General features: G+C 42.1%; 1 protein-coding gene across 5 annotated transcripts; it reads left to right on the top strand.

The window, feature by feature from the left end:
* Positions 1-561: 561 nt before the first annotated feature.
* GID8 (GID complex subunit 8 homolog) lies at positions 562-20,575 on the top strand. Of its 5 annotated transcripts, none has more exons than XM_030211006.1 (5): positions 562-786; positions 6,311-6,441; positions 14,950-15,146; positions 16,870-17,067; positions 17,213-20,575. In XM_030211006.1, the coding sequence occupies exons 2-5, from the start codon at positions 6,318-6,320 to the stop codon at positions 17,384-17,386; spliced, it is 693 nt and encodes a 230-aa protein (XP_030066866.1). In that variant the 5' UTR covers positions 562-786; positions 6,311-6,317; the 3' UTR covers positions 17,387-20,575. The 5 variants fall into 5 exon arrangements, with proteins under 5 accessions (XP_030066866.1, XP_030066869.1, XP_030066864.1 ...); XM_030211009.1 differs by having other exon boundaries at positions 564-786; positions 6,308-6,435; positions 14,953-15,146; XM_030211004.1 differs by having other exon boundaries at positions 564-786; positions 6,308-6,441.
* The last annotated feature ends 584 nt before the right edge of the window (positions 20,576-21,159 follow it).

Here is a 21,159-nt window from a genome sequence, read left to right as displayed (position 1 = left end):
AGTGTCATCAATGTTTTGTCATACTTTATTTTTTAAAACTGCAGTAAAATTTTATTAACAAAAAGTAAAATATGGGCGAAGTTAACTGTAGTATTATGACTACTGCAACATCGTATAAAAGGAAGGGAGAAATAAATGTAAAAATACGCACACTGAAGGCTGTTCATCTCACTGCCTTTGTAAGATTTCCGTGTATCACATAGTCGCAGACGCGCTAGTGTTCACGTCTGTGGTGGTGGAGAAACGCGACTGAACAACAAACAAACGCTCTAATGCTCGAACTTTAAAGTGGAGGAACACGGCGGACCAAGCAGGCTTGATTAAGAACCTACAAACTACAGACGCGTCGCTGACACTCTACTTCTTGTGTCTGTATAGTGAAGGAACGGGGCCAAACCTCAAACTCTTTGGTTGGACGAACGAACAGTAGATACTAACAACAAGGTAAAAAGTCAATTTCCTGTTGAAGTGGGGGTGGGGGAATGCAACAAAAGTGTAACGTCTCGCGAGATATCTGCTGGGAGGCGGGCCGGGGACGGGAGCAGAAAACCTCGCGAGAGCCGAGGGCAAGCTGCTGTTGGTGGTGTCCAAGGAGGTTAACCTTAGTGGAGACAACCGTGTGAAATCTCGCGAGAAGAATTGGTCTCACACACTCTCTCTCTTCCTTCTTTCCCCCTTCCCAAGTTCCCCCGAATCCCCCCCTCCGAAGAGCCTGGCCGAGCGGACGGTGGTGGGGAGCCGCCGCTGGCGGAGATTTGGTGAGAAGGTGCTTGTATTCCTGTGAAGGTGAGTTGGGCTGTTGCTTCTTTACCGGTGTTCGCGCGTCAGACTACTGGTTTCCTCAGTTGTGGCGTGAGGCGGGGCCGAGGCCTTGTTTTGGTTCCGGAGCCCCGGCGCTGCATGCTTCGTGGGTGGGACGCGGCGAGCTGACCTCGGGAACGGGTTGCGCGTCCCCTTCCTCCCCTGCGGGTCTGGGGGTGTTGGCCTGGGAAAAGCTCTGGCTCTGTGCGTCAGCGTATTTAAACAGCAGAGTAACCTCCGCTGCCTTCGGGCTCTCGAAGTCTTCACACCATGACCACCTCCGGAAGAGTCCGTTCTTCACCCAAAACAACGCTTAGCAATCACTTTCTCCACCGCGTTTTTGGGGAGGTCGCTGTCAGCTTTCATTTCCTTTTCCCTTGAACTACTCGTTAAACTGTAAGGTGGTCTGCTTAGACTATTAGGGCCAACGAAACGAATTAAGACAGTTTTTTTTAAAGAGAAAGTAACTTGATTTATGGTTTAATTTTATTTGATATACTACTGTTCATAAGGTACTCCAATGTTAAGACAGGACAGAGAAAGAAGGGCAGCAACAGCTGTTCCAAAAAGGGGCAATTTAAAGAGAGAGAGAGATCGTGTATACACATAAGAACATAAGAATAGCCATACTGGGTCAGGCTAGTGGTCCATCTAGCCCAGTATCCAGTTTCCAACAGTGGCCAAGCCAGGTCACAAGTATCTGGCAGAATCCCAAATCACGGCAACATTCCATGTTACAAATCCTAGGGCAAAGGTTGCATCCCCATGTCTGTCTCAATAGCAGACTATGGACTTTTCCTCCAGGAACTTGTCCAAACCTTTTTTTTTTAACCCAGAAACCTTAACTGCTGTTACCACATCCTCCTGCATAAGGTTTCAGAGCTTCACTATTTGTTGATTGAAAAAATATTCCCTCCTAGTTGTTTTAGAAGTAATTTCATGTAACTTCCTTGTGTCCCCTAGTCTTTGTACTTTTGGAAAGAGTAAAAAATCGATTTGCTTCTACTTACTGTACACCACTCAGGATTTTGTAGACCTCAATCATATTGCCTCTCATCCGTCTCTTTTCAAAGCTGAAGAGCCCTAACCTCTTTAGCCTTTCCTTATATGAGAGGAGTTCCATCCCCTTTATCATTTTGGTTGCTCTTCTTTGAGCCTGTTCTAATTCCACTATATCTTTTTGAGAGATGGCAACCAGAACTGAACACAACACTCAAGGTGTGGTAGCACCATGGAGCAATACAGAGGCAGTATAGTATTTTTGGTCTTATTCAACATCACTTTCCTAATAATTCTTAGCATCCTGTTTGCTTTTTTGGCCGCTGCCGCACACTGAGCAGAATATTTCAGCATACTATCTACAACGACACCCAGATCGTTTTCTTGAATGTTAACCCCCAAGATGGACCCTAGCATCAGGTAACTTGATTCAGATTATTCTTTCCAAAGTGCTTCACCTTACATTTGTCCACATTAAATTTCATCTGCCATTTGGATACCCAGCCTGCCAATTTCCTAAGGTCTTCCTGCAATATTTCACAGTCCGCAAGTGTTTTAACAACCATGAATAGTTTTGTGTTATCTGCAGATTTAATCATCTCACTCATTGTCCCGATTTCCATTATTTATAAATGTTAAATAGCACCAGTCCCGTACTGATCCCTGCTGCACTCCACTCTTCACCCTCCTCCATTGAGAGGAATGACCATTTAACCCTACACTCCTCTGTTTTCTGTCCAATAACCAATTCCTAATCCACATCAGAACCTTGCCTCCTATCCCATGACACTTTAATTTTCTCAGGAGTCTTTCATGAGGAACTTTATCAAAAGCTTTCTGAAAATCTAGATAAACTACATCAAGCGGTTCACCTTTATCCACATGTTTATTCACACCGTCAAAGAAATGAAGTATATTGGTGAGGCAAGACTTCTCTTGGCTGAACCGATGTTGACTGCCCCATTGAACCATGTTTGTCTGTGTGTTCTGTGATTTTATAATAGTTTCCACTATTTTGCATGGCACTGATGTTGGGCATAATTTCCCAGATCACGCCGGAACCCTTTTTAAAAATCAATGTCACATTGGCCAGCCTCCAATCTTCAGGTACTATGGACGATTTTAACGACAGGTTACATATTACTAACAGCAGATCATGCTTGAGTTCCTTGAGTGTTCTTGGATATATACCATCCGGTCCAGGTGATTTACTACTCTTTAGTTTGTCAATTTGGCTCAGTGCATCTTCCAGGTTCACCAAGATTTCTTTCAGTTCCTCCACATCATCACCCGTTTCCAATACAGGCAGATCTCTTACATCTTCTTCCGTAAAGACAGAAACAAAGAATTCATTCAGGTTCTCCACTATGGCCTTGTCCTCCCTGAGTGCCCCTTTTGCTCTTTTGTGATTTAATGGTGCCACGGATTCCCTTGCAGGCTTTCTGCTTCTGATGTACTTGAAAAAGTTGTTATTGTGAGTTTTAGCCTCTGCAACAACTTTCTCTTCATATTCTCTTTTAGCCTTCTTTATTAATGCTTTGCGTCTGACTTGCCAGTGCTTATGTTGCTTCTTATGCTGGCTGTCGTTTTCTCTTCTTTCCATCTTTGCAAATATGTGGAATGCATCTGTTCTGTGCTTCCAAGATGGTATTTTTGAATAGTATCCACGCTTGATTTAGTGTCCTAACCTTAGCAATCTATCCTTTTAGCTTCATTTTATCCATTTCCTCATTTTATTGAAGTCGCTCTTTCGAAAATTAAATGCAGCTACAGTAGATTTACTTTGCAGGTTCATTCTAGTAGCTGAAACTTGATTGTGTTATGATCACGGTTTCCCTAGGGACCCAACACCGTCACCTCTGGAGGTTGTAGGGGGCACTGGATCCCACTTGTTCCTGCCCCAGTGGCTGCTGATGTCTAAACAGCACCTCCTGATGTCTAGCAGTAATTTCAAAGACCCTTTAAATCCAGTCATTGCTGCACGAATGGGGACGTCTTTTGAAAGATTTTTGATGTGTTGTCACAGCCAGAAACATATTAAGTTCTTGGTCATGACAATATGTTAAAAATGTATTGCAAAATTTACCTGCAGATGCAGAGGAGCCAGGAAATTATTTGCATCACATAGCTATATGTACTAGCTTTCCTTGTATAGAAGGTCCTTCTGGGTCTGGTGTATGGGGCAGCTCCCATGGCTACAGTAATATTGAAGGGGGATACCTCACCTTGTTTAGATGGGTCTCAAGCAGCTGGGGAAGGATTTCAATGGATGCTTACTGTACAGCATATACGGGGCTGTAGTTAGAAATCCTGGGGACCAGGGCAGAAATTATACAGGGAGCCCCCATAGCCTGCCTTCAAGGGATGCCTCCTTCAATTTGAGGCAGGCTTGGCATCCCCTGTGGCATGGGGGCCAAGGCAGTTGTCCTGGTTGCCACCTCCTAAGACCGACCCTGAGTTTATAGACATTTGCTTAGATTTCTTCAGTTTACCTACAATAAGCCACTCCTTGCTCACAGGATCTCTTTAGGGATTTTATTTTGTCCCTTCAAAATTTTTAAACAATCCTTAAAAAAAAAAAAAAAGTGTGTACACTGGTATATTCACCTCCCATTCTTATTTATCACTGAGTCAGGACTTTGTGACTACAACTACTTTATGTCATCTTCCATCATGTTGCCATCTAGGTCAACGATTTTGATAAATAGCCTAGGAGCACTTGACTTTCCAAGGTATTTTTCTACCTTTTTCTTAATTTACAACCTGACAGTGGTTTTCAAACCTGCCCTGGGAGAACTCCAGAACACAGGAATTTTGAATTACCACTGTGATGAGTTGGATGAGAGAAAACAAGTCTTATTTGTGTGACAAAATAATATTTGCTTGAAGACAGTACATCAAACAAGAAAAATGATAGGCTTCACTAGAGCAAGGACTGAACATGGTCCATGTTTGAGCATTAGCCTTCCTCAGCAGTCCAACTCTTAGAGCAAATAGACCACAAAGAGCTGAGTAAAAACAAGTAGCCACACTAAAGGTCAATGTGGATTCTAGCAAATGCGTGGTGTACTGAAATCTGTTCCACTGAAAAGGGGGCACAGCCATTGGTGAAATGTGGGCACGTTGGCGGTGTTCCTCAAATCTACACATGTGGTTATAGAATTTGTAGAAACGCGCCTACATTTGCACCAGTGTAGGTGCGTGCCCCGGCCTACATGCTAATCCATAAACCATGCCTAACTTAGGGGCCCTTTTACTAAGCTGCAGTAGGGCTAACGCTAATTGACCCTACCACTGGGGTAGCGCTGGTGCCCAGTGGTAGTTTTGAAGTTAGTGTGCACTGTTTCCCATGGTAGAAAATAATTTTCTACCATTTCAGAACACATTTCATAGGTGCCCGGTGCCAGACAATACTCAATGGGAGTGTCAATGGGTGTCTGCAAATGTGGTCTTAAATCATCTAGGCAAAGCATAGATGATAGTGAGTTCCATAAGGCTGGTGCTACACAGTAAAAGGCCGATTGTTGTGTAGATTCTAGTCCTGCAGCAGAAGGCAGGGGGATGTAGACACATCAGTGACCTAAAGAGTTTAGGGGGAGCATATTGAATTAAGGAAGACATGATGGGATTCCAGTAGAGAGTTCTGTGAGTGTGAGTCGAAACCTTGTCCTTGTGTTGGATGTGACAGCTTACTGGAGGGTAACATCATCATATTTCCGAGCTCAAGTGAAAATTCTCAAATTGGAATTTTGTGCAGATTGGAGTCTCCGAAGTAGTCTCTGTGATACCAGAGTAGAGAGGACATGTCTTGGTTGTTATGAGCTGCGAGACTTTGATTTATTTGGAAAAAAAAAAGAATTTTAATAAAATGCTGGTTGAAAACCCCCCTCCCAAAAAAAGAGAGAGAGCTGTGGCCTGAGAATTGGCAAAGCCATATTCAGATCCCATTTCTGCCCTTTCTGAAATGGTCCAGTCATGTTTTCCCATTGCTGACCCATTTAGATTCTACTGGGATTGAATATTTATTACAGCACAGTGCTATAAAATAAGTATTTTTAGAAATGTGCTATTATTTCCTTCAGAGAAATTGTTAGAATGATTAGTTTGCTGTACTTGAACAGTACCTTGGGCAACTGAGTCATTGTTTCTGAAGTGAAAGCAAAAATCACTTATTTTCCCAATGCATTAAGGCCATTTTGTTGCCACATCTTAGTAAACGAACCCTTAGTAATTAAAGTATTCTACCACAAATATTTTTATTGGATTTAGTAATAAATGCTTCCTAAGGGAAAGTCATTTATTCCTGGAATTAACCTTAGATGGACACTGGTTCTAAAATCAAGGCTGTCATACAGTATGATTTGTTGTACATTCATATTTTAGATGGTGCAGGTCATGGTGCAATGATGCTTTTATGTGCAACAAAACAAATAATGCAGCAAAGGGCTATTACATTTTATTCACTATATATGAGAATACACATTTTGATATTATTTTTTATGTACAGAAGATTCAAGATGAGTTATGCAGAAAAACCTGATGAAATCACTAAAGATGAATGGATGGAAAAACTAAATAATTTGCACATCCAAAGAGCAGATATGAATCGCCTCATTATGAATTATCTTGTTACAGGTATGGGTGAGTAAAGAGCAATTATCTAGTTTTGGGGTTTTTTTTTTGTAAACTAACTTGGTGGTATTGCAAACTGTATATTAAAATTACATAACAGTAGCTTGTATGGGAACTTATTTATTGGAACAAACCAAAAATTGTAATACAACAGCTTTAATAATTTGAGGGGGAGAGACAATTCCTCCCTGAGCAAAATGGCCACTTTTTTTTTTTTTTTTCTTAAAACCTTATAATACAACTCATTTCACAAACAAGAAGGAAGAGCATTCAAAAAAACTAATGCCTGCATCTGTCTATTTGCCCATCTAATTGGAGAGACATTAAAAGCATCTGCTGTGAAGAGTAGAGCAAGTGAAATGGTTAATAAGATTTTTTTAAAAAGCTGCAGGAGTGACACCATGCAGAGTCTTCCAAACCAACATATTATAATAGTAACTAGTAAAAGAGGCCTGTTTCTGACAGAAATGAAACGGGCGCTAGCTAGGTTCCACCCCCTCTCCCTCCCTCTCCTCTGAGTTCCAGCCCCCCCACTCCTCCGAGTTCCAGACCCCTGTGCCTCCCTCCCTCCCTCTCTCCAAGTGCAGGCACGACCTGTCCGGCAGCCCCTCGCCTACCTAAGTGCCGGTTGTAATTTAAAAATTCTTACCTCGGGCTCCGGTGTTAGCAGTGAAGGCGAGCGGCGCTTCAGACTGCCTTCCCATCTGTCTCAGCTCTGCCTCTGGTCCTGCCCTCATTTTCTGTTTCCGGAAGGGCGGGACCAGAGGCAGAGCTGAGACAGATGGGAAGGCAGTCTGAAGCGCCGCTTGCCTTCACAGCCCGAGGTAAGAATTTTTAAATTATAGCTGGCAAGCACGTGCTTGCACTCGGAGGGGGGAGGGAGGCGCGGGGGCGTGGAACTCGAAGGGGAGGGAGGACAGGGGGTGGAGGGAGGGGGGCGATTCTCTACTCACCTCCAAAGTTCTGTGGTTGGCTGGTGCTGGATTCCCTTCCCTCTCACTGATCCGCCCTCTGACATCATCGCCAGGGCGGACCAATGGAAAGTGTGTTACAAACCCAGGCATCCAGACGGAGGTGCAAATTATTTATTATATAGGATAACAGCATTTATTTTTGTTTCTCCAGCCAAGAGCGCAGGGTGGTCACAAAACAGTAAAAAGTAGAATTGAACATAATAGGCCTGATACTCAGCCTGCAGTGGTAAGCAGCTTGTACTGAAATAACCCCGGTATTCAATGCTAGGACATGTCTGGCTTCCGGCATTGACTATCTGGGTATCTGCAGTTAACCGGGCAATGGCCAATATTTGAACCGGTGCCCAGTAAACCTTTTTGCCATTTTAATTCGTTCGCTAATTAAGCAAATAAATATCACTGGTAAACAGCTAAGTTGTGGCTTCACCCAAACTTCACTCTGGGCCACCCCTAAACTAGCCAGTTAGTTAATGGATGGTTAGCATCGATATTCAATACTCTAAGTGCCATTGACTATCAGCAGCAGGTCAGCTCAGCGGCATTTAACTGGGCAGAAGCCAACCCTGCCTGGTTAAACTCCATTGAATATTAACCCCAATATGAAAAGCTAAAAACCAACTATGTAATAGCACATTAAAAACTTTATATGAAATAAATATGGAATTATTTATTAGAATATTTCGTTTAACAATTTTTTCAAATCTTCAGTAATACTCTTCCAAATGCAGTCTGAGTGCAAAGGAGTTCCAAAGTCTTACTGCAATTTCCAAGGAAGAATTTTTTTAACGAACACTTCTTCCTGACACTTAAAATAGGAAGGCAATTAGAACGTAAGTCTTTAGTTAAACAAGAAGAACAAATCTTGGTCAGAGGTGGTAAGTATTTTAATACATTTTTGCCAAAGTATGCCGTAAATGGCAGAATGATTCATCATTTACCTTTCATACACACTTTCATAGTGTAATTCCAACCAAATAATGAGATGCAAGTGCTTTGTTAAATGCAAGCTGTCTTATTTAATCTGCTTAACTTTGCAAACTGTGTTATTCATAGAACAATAGTACTTGCTTTGATCTGGTATCTTTCCTGTTTGAGTGTATTAGGTCACTCGTGCCCTCTTAAGGAGTTAATAGTGTGGAGAAGGCTCCTATTACATCTTGCTGGGAGTCTCATGCCTACCAGGATCTCCTGGAGGGGGGAGGGAGGGAATGGATGCAGGAGCAGCCCTCTGTTAGCCCTGTTCCTTTGGTTGTCAAGTTCAAATAATGCCTTTTGGCCTCTGTTTGGCAGTTTGACCCCGCTAGTGGTAGTACCATCAGGGGCAAAGGAAGAAAACCAAACAATCCCACAAAATGCCAAAAGCAGACATTAAAAGAAGGGGGTGGGAATGACCAATGAGATGAACCAAGGTGTTAATCCAAATCCTGTATTAAATTCATGAAACAATTGGAGACAAAACATCAAATGGATTCTGTGGAAGCATCTGTTTGAAAATGGACCCAACACAGTCTGTGTTTTGGCTAACATGCCTTCATCAGTTGTCCTCAAAAGTGATACAATAAAAACTTTAAATCAATGGTAAAACTAAATGCGCTTAAAAGGAGGAAAAGAAGGGATAGAAGAGAGTAAAGCACTATAGTAACTAAAAACATGAATATATAAGAAAGTAAATAAAATTGAGGGGGTGATGGACTATAGTGACTTTAAAACCATTGTGGCTGAGGAAACAAACTAAAAAGCCAGTGGCATAATAAATTTAAAACAAAAAGTATATGAAAATGTGCATATACCTAAAGAAGAGTACCAGACAAGCTAGCAGTCCAAACGAGGATTACATACCAATTTGCACGCTGTCAGAAATGCGTTGTAGATACCACAAGATGATATATACCTGGAAACAACATGTACAGTGGTGGAAATAAGTATTTGATCCCTTGCTGATTTTGTAAGTTTGCCCACTGACAAAGACATGAGCAGCCCATAATTGAAGGGTAGGTTATTGGTAACAGTGAGAGATAGCACATCACAAATTAAATCCGGAAAATCACATTGTGGAAAGTATATGAATTTATTTGCATTCTGCAGAGGGAAATAAGTATTTGATCCCCCACCAACCAGTAAGAGATCTGGCCCCTACAGACCAGGTAGATGCTCCAAATCAACTCGTTACCTGCATGACAGACAGCTGTTGGCAATGGTCACCTGTATGAAAGACACCTGTCCACAGACTTAGTGAATCAGTCAGACTCTAACCTCTACAAAATGGCCAAGAGCAAGGAGCTGTCTAAGGATGTCAGGGACAAGATCATACACCTGCACAAGGCTGGAATGGGCTACAAAACCATCAGTAAGACGCTGGGCGAGAAGGAGACAACTGTTGGTGCCATAGTAAGAAAATGGAAGAAGTACAAAATGACTGTCAATCGACAAAGATCTGGGGCTCCACGCAAAATCTCACCTCGTGGGGTATCCTTGATCATGAGGAAGGTTAGAAATCAGCCTACAACTACAAGGGGGGAACTTGTCAATGATCTCAAGGCAGCTGGGACCACTGTCACCACGAAAACCATTGGTAACACATTACGACATAACGGATTGCAATCCTGCAGTGCCCGCAAGGTCCCCCTGCTCCGGAAGGCACATGTGACGGCCCGTCTGAAGTTTGCCAGTGAACACCTGGATGATGCCGAGAGTGATTGGGAGAAGGTGCTGTGGTCAGATGAGACAAAAATTGAGCTCTTTGGCATGAACTCAACTCGCCGTGTTTGGAGGAAGAGAAATGCTGCCTATGACCCAAAGAACACCGTCCCCACTGTCAAGCATGGAGGTGGAAATATTATGTTTTGGGGGTGTTTCTCTGCTAAGGGCACAGGACTACTTCACCGCATCAATGGGAGAATGGATGGGGCCATGTACCGTACAATTCTGAGTGACAACCTCCTTCCCTCCGCCAGGGCCTTAAAAATGGGTCGTGGCTGGGTCTTCCAGCACGACAATGACCCAAAACATACAGCCAAGGCAACAAAGGAGTGGCTCAGGAAGAAGCACATTAGGGTCATGGAGTGGCCTAGCCAGTCACCAGACCTTAATCCCATTGAAAACTTATGGAGGGAGCTGAAGCTGCGAGTTGCCAAGCGACAGCCCAGAACTCTTAATGATTTAGAGATGATCTGCAAAGAGGAGTGGACCAAAATTCCTCCTGACATGTGTGCAAACCTCATCATCAACTACAGAAGACGTCTGACCGCTGTGCTTGCCAACAAGGGTTTTGCCACCAAGTATTAGGTCTTGTTTGCCAGAGGGATTAAATACTTATTTCTCTCTGCAGAATGCAAATAAATTCATATACTTTCCACAATGTGATTTTCCGGATTTAATTTGTGATGTGCTATCTCTCACTGTTACCAATAACCTACCCTTCAATTATGGGCTGCTCATGTCTTTGTCAGTGGGCAAACTTACAAAATCAGCAAGGGATCAAATACTTATTTCCACCACTGTATATATATATATATTTTTTTTTTTTTTTTTTTTTGTTACATTTGTACCCCGCGCTTTCCCACTCATGGCAGGCTCCATGCGGCTTACATGGGGCAATGGAGAGTTAAGTGACTTGCCCAGAGTCACAAGGAGCTGCCTGTGCCTGAAGTGGGAATTGAATTCAGTTCCTCAGTTCCCCAGGACCAAAGTCCACCACCCTAACCACTAGGCCACTCCTCCACTCCAAGATGTTTAGCATATCAAGATGTTTAGCATAAAGAGGCTCAGAGAAATAACTAAGCATAAATATATATAAACCATCTGACAAAATTGCTGTAAAAACAAGCAAGCATGATCACAAAAGGTACCCAGCCATTTTAACTTGGCCACCGAAGGGGTAGAAGTGCCAAGTGGTGGGAGAGAAGTTTCTGGGCTATACCACTGTCCCCTTTAAAAGACAGTTGTCTTGACTTAATATCCACAATCTTTGTGTTGCTGTAATGTTTCTGGCTGCTGCAGAATTTACTACCCTGAAAGTAAGTGACTTGCATGGTAAACATTGCTGCAGCAGTTGTGGTATTTTGCACAGCTTAGTAACTACTGGCTTTAAACTGATGCCATTTTTATTAATGTAGATTAAGCAGTTGAATTTGAGTGGTAGATGTCTGTTTATATGTTCTAATATTGAATATATTATGGAAGATAAATCTGAGTAGATATGGTACGTTTATAGGAAGCTATACTACATAGCCTGATTCTTATAACATGATAAACTGTTATTGATACCATGATAACATCAGATTTAAGACCTGGAATGTGAAAATGATATTTCATAGCGTCCCACAAATCAATCCATAGACTTGTCGGTTATGTCCCTCTCCCAGCAGGTGGAGATACAGAGAGTATCAGAGGTCTGCTATACCTGGTCATGTGCAGCTGCCTTAACAGTATTGTCTCCTGTCTAGCAGGTAGAGGGTCATAACCGTGCAGCTCTGGATTGAGTTGGCTGCTGGCCTGACCCCTGGGTCGAGTTGAACTTTCGGGGTTGTTTTGTTCTGAAATTTTAAGGGTACATCTGGTGGCACCAGGTCCCTCACTTCCTCCCCCCCCATCGGCCCCCTCTTTCTACCAGGGTATTTGTGCCCTTGGGGCATTGGCTCCAGCTCCAATCTCCTGCCTCTTTAAAAAAAAAAAAAAAAAAAAAAGTCTCCATGCACAGCATACCGCCAGCTGCGTGAGGTGGTTGCTGTCCAGCTGAAAACACAGCGGTCTTTCTGGCGGCTCTCTCGGCATGGCGATGCCGTCTTCAGTCTGTGAAGCATTGCTCCCGGTGTGGGAACCAGAGAGCAGTGTCTGGGGTCTGTAACACATGTTCATGCGTGGCTGTGCAGGGCCAGCAGCAGCCTGATGGCACTAAACGGCCTTCGGGGGAGCCCATCGGGTACAGTATTGGCGGGCTTTTGGGGGCTTTACTGAAGCAGCTGGGAGGGTTGCAGGTTTCTCCTTCCCAGCATGGTTCGGAGGAGGGACGACCTTGGGGCCCCTCCCATCTCTGTTACCTAAGCGGGCATGGTTGGAGGCCCAGTGGGACTAGGAGGAAGTGTCCATGGCATTGGATGTGAAAGATGGCCACTTATCCAGTGATTCGCTCCAGGCCCTTTCAGATTCTCTGGAGGAGGGGGAGTTTCCGCCGGACAAGAGTGGTGCAGCTTTTTCAAAAAGAGGAACTCCGTGCTTTTATTATCTGGGTGCTGGAGTTTCTGGACACTTCCTCGCCGGACTTCTGAGCCATCCGATTATGTCAGGAATGAAGAGGCCTCTTAGAACTTTTCATATTCATGAGACCATGAAGGTCTTCCTCTCAGCTCAGTGGGATACTCCAGACTCTGGGTTGTGGGTGGTGCAGGTCATGGCCCAGCTGTACCCACTGCCTACAGGGCAACTGGAGTTCTTGCGTTTTCCTAAGGTGGATTCTTTGATCACGGCAGTCACAAAGAAGACCACTTCGCCAGTGGAAGGTGGCACGGCCTTTAAGGATGTGTAAGACTGAAAAATTGAAATCTTCTCTCAAGATGTCATTCGAGTTTGCAGCAGCCTTGTGTCTTCAGGCCTCTGTTTGTTTGTGCTCTGGCAAAGGAGGTTTCATTGGCAGTGACGGCTGTCTGCTTGCTTTGGCTGCGGCATTGGGTGCCTGATAAGGCTCAACGTCTCGTTTGGCCCATTTTGCCATTTCACAGTTAGCTGCTCTTAAGGGAGGACCTAGAAAAGAGAGTTAAAGACCTAGGAGAGTCCCAAGGACCAGCACCTGCCTAAGGACAAACCGAAGGCCACAGTCTGCATGGCCCTGTCTCATTTCCAGGAGGCTAAGCATTACTGCCCAGTCGACTCCGGGATGTTTCATAGGCCACGTTTTTAGCAGAAGCAGCAGTCCCTTTGAGGGAACAGGCACTCTAGTGCCTCCATCTCTAGAGCTGTACCCGCCGTCCGAGCACCCCAATGATGGGTCCCTGGTCTATTCCTCGCCAGTCATAGGGGGATGGCTGTCCCAGTTTCTTGGGGGAATGGGCCAGGGTTACATCGGACAAGTGGGTCTTGGAAGTGATCCAAAACGGATACAAACTGGAGTTCGCATGCACTCTGTATGACTGTTTCATGGAGTCCCCTTCCAAGGCTCCAGCAAAGGTGGCGGCCATCAGGAGGCATACTTGTACATCCCTATTGGGCCTCATCATCGGCATTTCCTCTGATTTGTGGTGCTGGGTCAGTACTTCCAATTCCAGGCTATGCCCTTCGGTCTTGCAACAGCACCCCGGACTTTCTCCAAGGTCATGGTAGTCATCGTGTCCTGGTTGGAGAGGGTCAGGGTTCATCCTTACCTGGACAGCTGGCTGATTCGGGCATCATTGTATGAAGAAAGCTTGTGGGTGATGGAACAGGTGATCGGTCTCCTGCGCTCCTTTGGTTGGGTGGTCAGTTTGTCCAAGAGCCACTTATCTCCCTTCCAGTGTCTAGAGTACTTGGGGATGGTGTCCTTCCCTTCGGCTTAGAGGCTTCAGCTTCAAGGTCAAGTGGAGAACCTGCTGCAGCTACCTGCCCCTCGGGCATGGGATTACATGCAGGTGTTGGGCTCCATGGTGGCCACTTTGGATGTTCTGTGGATGAGAAATCATATGCATCCCCTCCAGTTGACCCTTCTTAGTTGTTGGACACCTCTTTTGGGCAACTATGTTGTGTGGCTCCCATGGTCGGCTCAGGCTCAATTTGACATGTGTTGGTGGCTGCGTCCAGCATATCTGAAGAGAGGTATGCCCCTGGTGACTCCAGCATGGGTGGTGGTCACAATGGATGCCATGCCTGTCAGGTTGGGATTCTCATTGCCTGGGCCAGACAGCTCAGGGGTCTTGATTCTGTGCACTTTGCTCCAAGAAAAGAAAAAAAAACTTTTAAAATATTTTTTTCAGGACAACTGCAGGTTTTCTGCATGTTTTTGGTGGCATGTCCTCCTGCAGCAGCACTTGAATTTTCTTCCTAGAGGCAGGAGATTGCTTCGATCTTAAGGCTCCTGTACATGACCAGGTATAGCAGACATCTGATGTTCTCTCTATTTCCACCTGCTGGGAAAGTGATATAACCCACAAGTCTCTGGATTGATCTGTTGGGACTAATGTAAGGAAAATTAACACATAAGGACTAATTTTACCACATGCCACTTTGGAACATTATGACTCAGTTTGAAACTTCTATTGCAATGTGAGTGAAGTCTTGTTCTAGATGCAGACATTTCTGTATTTTCATAAAGTTAGAATGAATAAGTCAGCAAAAATTCAAAAAACATGATTAAGTTTTAAAGCTTGTCCAGTTTTTACCTGCTGTAAAATTTAGTTTATGAAAGTATTCTTGTCAGGTTTTTTTTTTTTTTTCTTATAAACATTCTTAAATTTGAAAAAAAAAAAATCTTTGTAAATCCAAATAATTATATTCCAAAACAGTATCAGTATTCCCATTTTAAATACATTTGCTTAATTATTTGATATGAGATGATATTTCTTCTTCTTTGTTTTAGAAGGCTTTAAGGAGGCAGCAGAGAAGTTCCGGATGGAATCTGGTATTGAGCCCAGTGTGGATTTAGAAACTCTGGATGAGAGGATAAAAATTCGGGAAATGATACTGAAAGGCCAGATCCAGGAAGCTATTGCATTGATCAACAGTCTTCACCCAGAGCTCCTAGACACAAACCGCTACCTTTACTTTCATTTGCAGGTACAGTAAGTAAACAATTCTGCTATAGACTTTTTTTTTTTCATACTGCCACTGGGGAGGTAATATGAAAAACTGGAGAAAATACTGCATCTTCTGTCATGTTAATTTCTTGGCATGATTACTGTGTTTTTATGCATACTTTTCTTTATGAAATAGGTTTGAAATAGTTGCATTTTTTGCCATCTTAAACTAGGTGCCAAGTTGTACAATTTATCCTCTGAGGGTAATTCTATAAGAGAGTACTTACTATAAGTGGGAAATGGGACTTGATATACCGCCTTTCTGAGGTTTTTTCAACTACATTCAAAGCGGTTTACATATATTCAGGTACTTATTTTGTACCTGGGGCAATGAGGGGTTACGTGACTTGCCCAGGGTCACAAGGAGCTGCAGTGGGAATCGAACTCAGTTCCCCAGGATTATAGTCCACTGCACTAACCACTAGGCTATTCCTCCACTCCAGAGGTAGAGCGAGACCCCGATGTGGAGCTGAGCCTGAGAAGTGTGCCCCAGGGGTTACATATACTTTTAAAAGGTAGAAAAAGTAACTCGGATAACAATTATCCAACTAACTTTCAGAAATCACTGAAGACTTGCCTCTTCAACAAGGCATACCGCAACGATCCATCATATGAACTTTAACGTAATACCACTTTATCTCTTATTCCAAATATGATCTCTTTATTCTTGATTGCTTAATCTACTATGTCACTCATGATCTTTATGTAATACCACTTGTATCTCTCACTCTGGAATGGCGATCGCCATGATGGAACAATGTAAGCCACATTGAGCCTGCAAATAGGTGGGAGAATGTGGGATACAAGTGCAGCAAATAAATATAACATGCGCATTTTATGCAGTTTTATAAACCGTGCACACCCCTATGCACAAGGGTGCCCTATGCACTTAAAAATATGGTAGTTTTTATTTTTCAAAACACATTTTATAACCCTGGTGCATTTGATCTCTTGTCAGAATAGGAAGGTAGAGAATGTCAGTATAGATAAAAGATCCAACGGCATCAGTACCACTGAACCTGTGCTATCTGTACAATGTAGGGCATCGTTCACAAGAGATACTGAAACGGTGTTCTTACTGTGGTTACTGGCACCTACTAAGCCCTGAATACTGGTCAAAATAAACTACTAATCTGACCAATCCCTTCCTTTTGTATAACATGAAAAAATTTATTAGAGTTCCTCGAGATCAATGTACGACATACATCAATGGTTATAGTAAACACTCCTATGTTTACCAAGGTGCGCTATGGGCGAGTTTTTAACGCACGTAAATGGTTTACGCACATTAAACGCTAACACGCCCATAGCAATGTATAGGCGCGTTAGTGTTTTAACGCACCTTAAATTTAAGAGCGTGTTGGAAATGCTAACGCACCTTAGTAAACATAACCCTTAGTTGGTTATTGGTGGTTAAAAAGGTGCCAGCAATTGCTGAATGAAGTGTTCATACTTTTTCTCATAAGGATGATATTTGTTGAATGAGCAAAGGAAAAAATATCATTGACTTGTTTATTCAGTGATGCTAGATTTGTGTTATTGAGGTTTGGGATTTATTCATGTATTTTGGAGCGTAACTTGTGCTATAGCAAAGACCATCCCATGGTGTTCAGACTTTTAAATTTAAGAAACTATTAACTATTTAGAACAACATTGTTGGATATGGACCTACAAATTTCCTCCATCACTTTTAACTTTTGCAGCAACAGCATTTGATTGAATTGATTAGGCAGCGGGAGACCGAAGCAGCACTGGAGTTTGCTCAGACACAGTTAGCAGAGCAGGGTGAGGAGAGCAGAGAATGTCTGACTGAGATGGAGCGTACTCTGGCCTTACTTGCCTTTGATAACCCTGAAGACTCGCCATTTGGAGACTTGCTGAACATGATGCAAAGACAGAAGGTAATATAGACTGGGGGCAACTTTTGCTCCAAGTTGGTGAACTTTCTTAAACAATTACGAAGAAGCTCTATTTATGCAATTGTGCAAAGTCAGTCTCCACTTTGTGTACTTAGTAAGGCAATAATGACCTGTCATCCATTCTTAGGTCTGGAGTGAAGTCAATCAAGCTGTTCTCGATTATGAAAATCGTGAATCAACACCCAAGTTGGCAAAGTTGCTTAAGCTACTGCTGTGGGCTCAGAATGAACTGGACCAGAAGAAAGTAAAATACCCCAAAATGACTGACCTTAGTAAGGGGACAATTGAGGAGCCCAAGTGAAACAAGAAAACACGAGTGGACAGATAGGACCCAAACAGAATCTCCACAGTGTTCATTCTTTATATCAGTCTGTGACTGAAGTTTACCACAGTACAGGACTTGCTCCGATTTTTCTTTTATGTGTTACTCTTTCTGAATGAACTTTATATTTAAAGAAACAAATAGTCTCTTGGAACGATTGAAAGATTGCATTGAAAGGCACACGATCCCTTTTGAAGGTCTGATTTAGGCTATGCACTATACCAAAAACATTCTATTTCTTTTTTGTAAGAAAAATTAGATATAGTAGGAGTTATATTCTGGAAATAGTGCTACGCAGTTCTAGTTGGTGGTGTTTTTAGATTGGTGAACAAAGAGTGTTACACTGATTACAAAAGGGGTTACTAACATCTGAATTTAATAGGCTGTTTCCCATTAGCAAAGTATGTGAGCGCTCCATCAGGTTCAGTTGTATGCTAGCTGTGGGAACTCGTACTTGAGCCCTTAAAAAAAAAAAGGAGAAAAACTGTTTTAACATCTTGCTGAATTTTATCTTCCACATTCTAAAATTGTAGACAGAGAAAATATTACATTAAGTTGTTGGTGGTAATTTAAGAGTTCTTTTTTTTATTGAGGGAAGGGGTGGGAGTGGTATGACACTGGTACTTGAGAGCAGTTTGCTGAATTTATCTTCTGCTAGAAAGTTTTCCTTCCTTTCAGCCCTAAAGTCATTACATTGGAGTATAAGTTTAATTACTGCAGTGTTTTTCACAGCAGGTGCTTCGCCTAGGGAGGTGATTCAGGCCCTTACCACACTAAATGATCTGTTGCATTCCAGTGATGTAGTCTTGCTAGAGTGAATTTATGCAGCTATCTAATCCTAAGGATTACCCCAGCTGTTCTGGTGTGTAAAGGGGTAGAGTTTATGCTCTTGTTTTTCTAGATGCCCATTCATTGCACACCTTGCATATTAAGAGTCAAAAAGATAATACTGGTGCACCTTTATCTCCGTACCTAATTTTTTGGTTCTTTTATTGCAATTTTAATTTTGAGCAAAATGAAAATGTTCATTCTTTTGGGTTTTTCTTTTGTCAGGCATGTACAAACCTGTATTTATATGACACCATGTAGAGCTGTTGCTTTGCATCAGAATCTGGTTACACCTTCATTTACGCAATGGTTTATAAATAGAAGGATGAGTCTTGCGTATGAGGCAATATCTAACCAACCTGTTTAGAACCCACAATAATACCTGGCATAATTTGCACCTATTTATTGTTCACTCTGACTTGCTTAGCATGGTGGAATGTGTGTGTTGGGTGGTGGTGGTTTTTGTTAGCTTTTATGAATACTTTTTAACTGTGTGAAGTCTTCATTGGCACATAAGACAGGTCAGAGACTTTAAGAAACCTTGTGTTCTGGGTACTTCAGAATATCATTTTCTGCCTAATTTGATCAAGATACTATTAACAGCATACTTACAGTTAAACTTTTAAGATCCCAACAACAAAAGATCTTTTGTGGAAATATCTCCTTGAATATTTGGTGATTTTTAACCATACTGGTATGGAAGGTAATAAAAAAAGTGCTCTTTGCCAGCATATACATAATCTTGTAGGCAGATTGTGTGCAGGGCTTCTCAACCCGATCCTCCAAGCACACCAGGTCCCATTAAGTATTCAGGATATGCATCATGAATATGCATGAGAGAGAGGTTGACATACACTTTCTCCTTGGTGTGCAAATCTCATGCATATTCATGATAGATATCCAGAAAACCTGATGGGACTTGGTTTGCCCTTTGATTAATTTCTCTTCTGTTTCTCTCTCCTTTTTGTTGGCTGTCAGAAGTTTCATGTCCTTTGTTTAGTAATGGCCTTTTGAAACAAGGCATAGTTAAATTGAGACTGAGCCAGTAGTAGGTGGGTTGTTTCACTTTCAAATTAGTCACTTAGGGCTCCTTTTACGAAGAGGTGCTACCAATTAGCGTATGCCGAAAGCGAAGAAACCTATTGAATTCCTATGGGCTGCCTCGCTTTCGGCTCATGCTAATTGATAGCACCGCTTAGGAAAAGGAACTCTTAATTTGCTCTTAAACTTTGTCTTTGTGGTTTGGGGACTGTGAGGCCATGGAAATTTGTAGTGGTGTTTTCATGACTGGTCCCTTATGGCCTCTGTACTTTTGATAATGAAACTAGATTACTTGCAGTAGCATTAAATCTATTTTGACTTGTTCTGAGTGTGTAATTTTTCTCATTCAGAAATTGAGATTAGGATGCAACTTTGTACCTTTTGCAATGTTGACTAGGGTAGGCCATATGATTCCATGTCTTATTTTTTTAAGCTACATTTCCATATAGCAAAATCAGATACAGAAAACTGAGTAAATTTGCGGAATGGTTGGTCAGGTTCAAACCACTAACTTTTTTTTTTTAGTTGCTACTGTGGTGGTAGTGGTAATGCATTAAATGGTAACTTCTTGCAGGATTAAAAAAAACAGTTTGCAAATGGAGCTGCTTGATCATGGTACTGGTTTAACTGCACTACTATTACTGTGCTGCAATACTGGAAGAAAAATAAGAGGGTTGGATTTTATTTGACTTAAGACTTTTTTTGTGTGCTTTATAGCACTAATTTTTGAATCTCTTTAGTGAGCGATGTCTGCCCCTAAACATTTCCTAAAGCTCAAGCTGCTGGGAAGTTCCAGATTCCTTTGGGGAATTTCATGTAAAGTAGTGAAGTTCCAGCAGGTAACAGGACTCTGCAGCTATCTACTGCTTCTTGTAGGTATGGAATTGTAGCTCTTTAGGTACCAAGGGGCTATATATGAAATAAAATTGGTAGCTAATGACGAGACTTCTGTTACTTGCATTTTTAATAAATTGTTCTGCTACATACATACAAATAATAAAGCAATTTTTGTAAAGTATGAAAACCAATTAGTTTAGGGTTCTTAATATCCACATAATAGACTTTGGCCTCTAAATAACAAGAGTTCTATGTCCTGTAATAGCATATGGTATTGTAATAGATCCAGACACCCAAGCAGTTCTGATGCCATAAAAGATAGGCAATAACTGCTATAATGAAAGGTAATGTTCTTAGTGTGGTTAATACTAGGTTATAATTTTCCCATCAGGTAAAAAGAAAAACTTTGCAGACACTAGGAGGATTGATTCTTTTCCCCACCAGTTGCAAAAAAAAAAAAAAGCTTTTCTCAGTCTGGAATAATCATGCAACATTTGTATCATTGAGTTGTCGCTGTATGCGGCCATGGAGGGTAATTTTATAACAGGTCACGTATAGAAAGCTCACAGAGCTGTTTATTTTGTGACTATTTTATAAAGTTAACATAGGTGCCTGTTGTTTATGACATAGCCTCTACAGTAATTATGGATAAATGCATTTACATAACTTAATACATTCTTGGATGTTATGGGTTATTCTATTGTACTTCAATGCCCATACTTTTTATAAAATTTGTATCGTCTGTCTCCATCTGCATTCCACCCCAGAACACCACCTGCACTAAGATTACTACTACTATTTAGCATTTCTAAAGCGCTACAAGGCATACGCAGCGCTGCACAAACATAGAAGAAAGACAGTCCCTGCTCAAAGAGCTTACAATCTAAGATCCCGTAAACATACTTTATAAGCATCTAACCCTGGGAAAGACAGGGTTCACCCGTGGAAAAAATAATTATAAAATTATCCCTCTTACAGAGAACTTTTAGGTACTTAAGCATTACTTAGTACACTACATTAATACACTTTTCAATTGCAGTAGAAAA

This window comes from Microcaecilia unicolor, chromosome 8 (genome assembly GCF_901765095.1).
Source record: "Microcaecilia unicolor chromosome 8, aMicUni1.1, whole genome shotgun sequence".
NCBI lineage: Eukaryota > Metazoa > Chordata > Amphibia > Gymnophiona > Siphonopidae > Microcaecilia > Microcaecilia unicolor.
This window is presented reverse-complemented; position numbering and strand designations above follow the sequence as displayed.

What these genes read in the sequence shown, in the direction of transcription:
- GID8 (XM_030211006.1), top strand. Translation starts at nt 6,318, where the DNA reads ATGAGTTATGCAGAAAAACCTGATGAAATCACTAAAGATGAATGGATG. An exon ending in TTATCTTGTTACAGGTATGG is followed by an intron (nt 6,442 to 14,949) that starts GTGAGTAAAGAG and finishes TCTTTGTTTTAG; the next exon opens with AAGGCTTTAAGGAGGCAGCA. An exon ending in ACCTTTACTTTCATTTGCAG is followed by an intron (nt 15,147 to 16,869) that starts GTACAGTAAGTA and finishes TAACTTTTGCAG; the next exon opens with CAACAGCATTTGATTGAATT.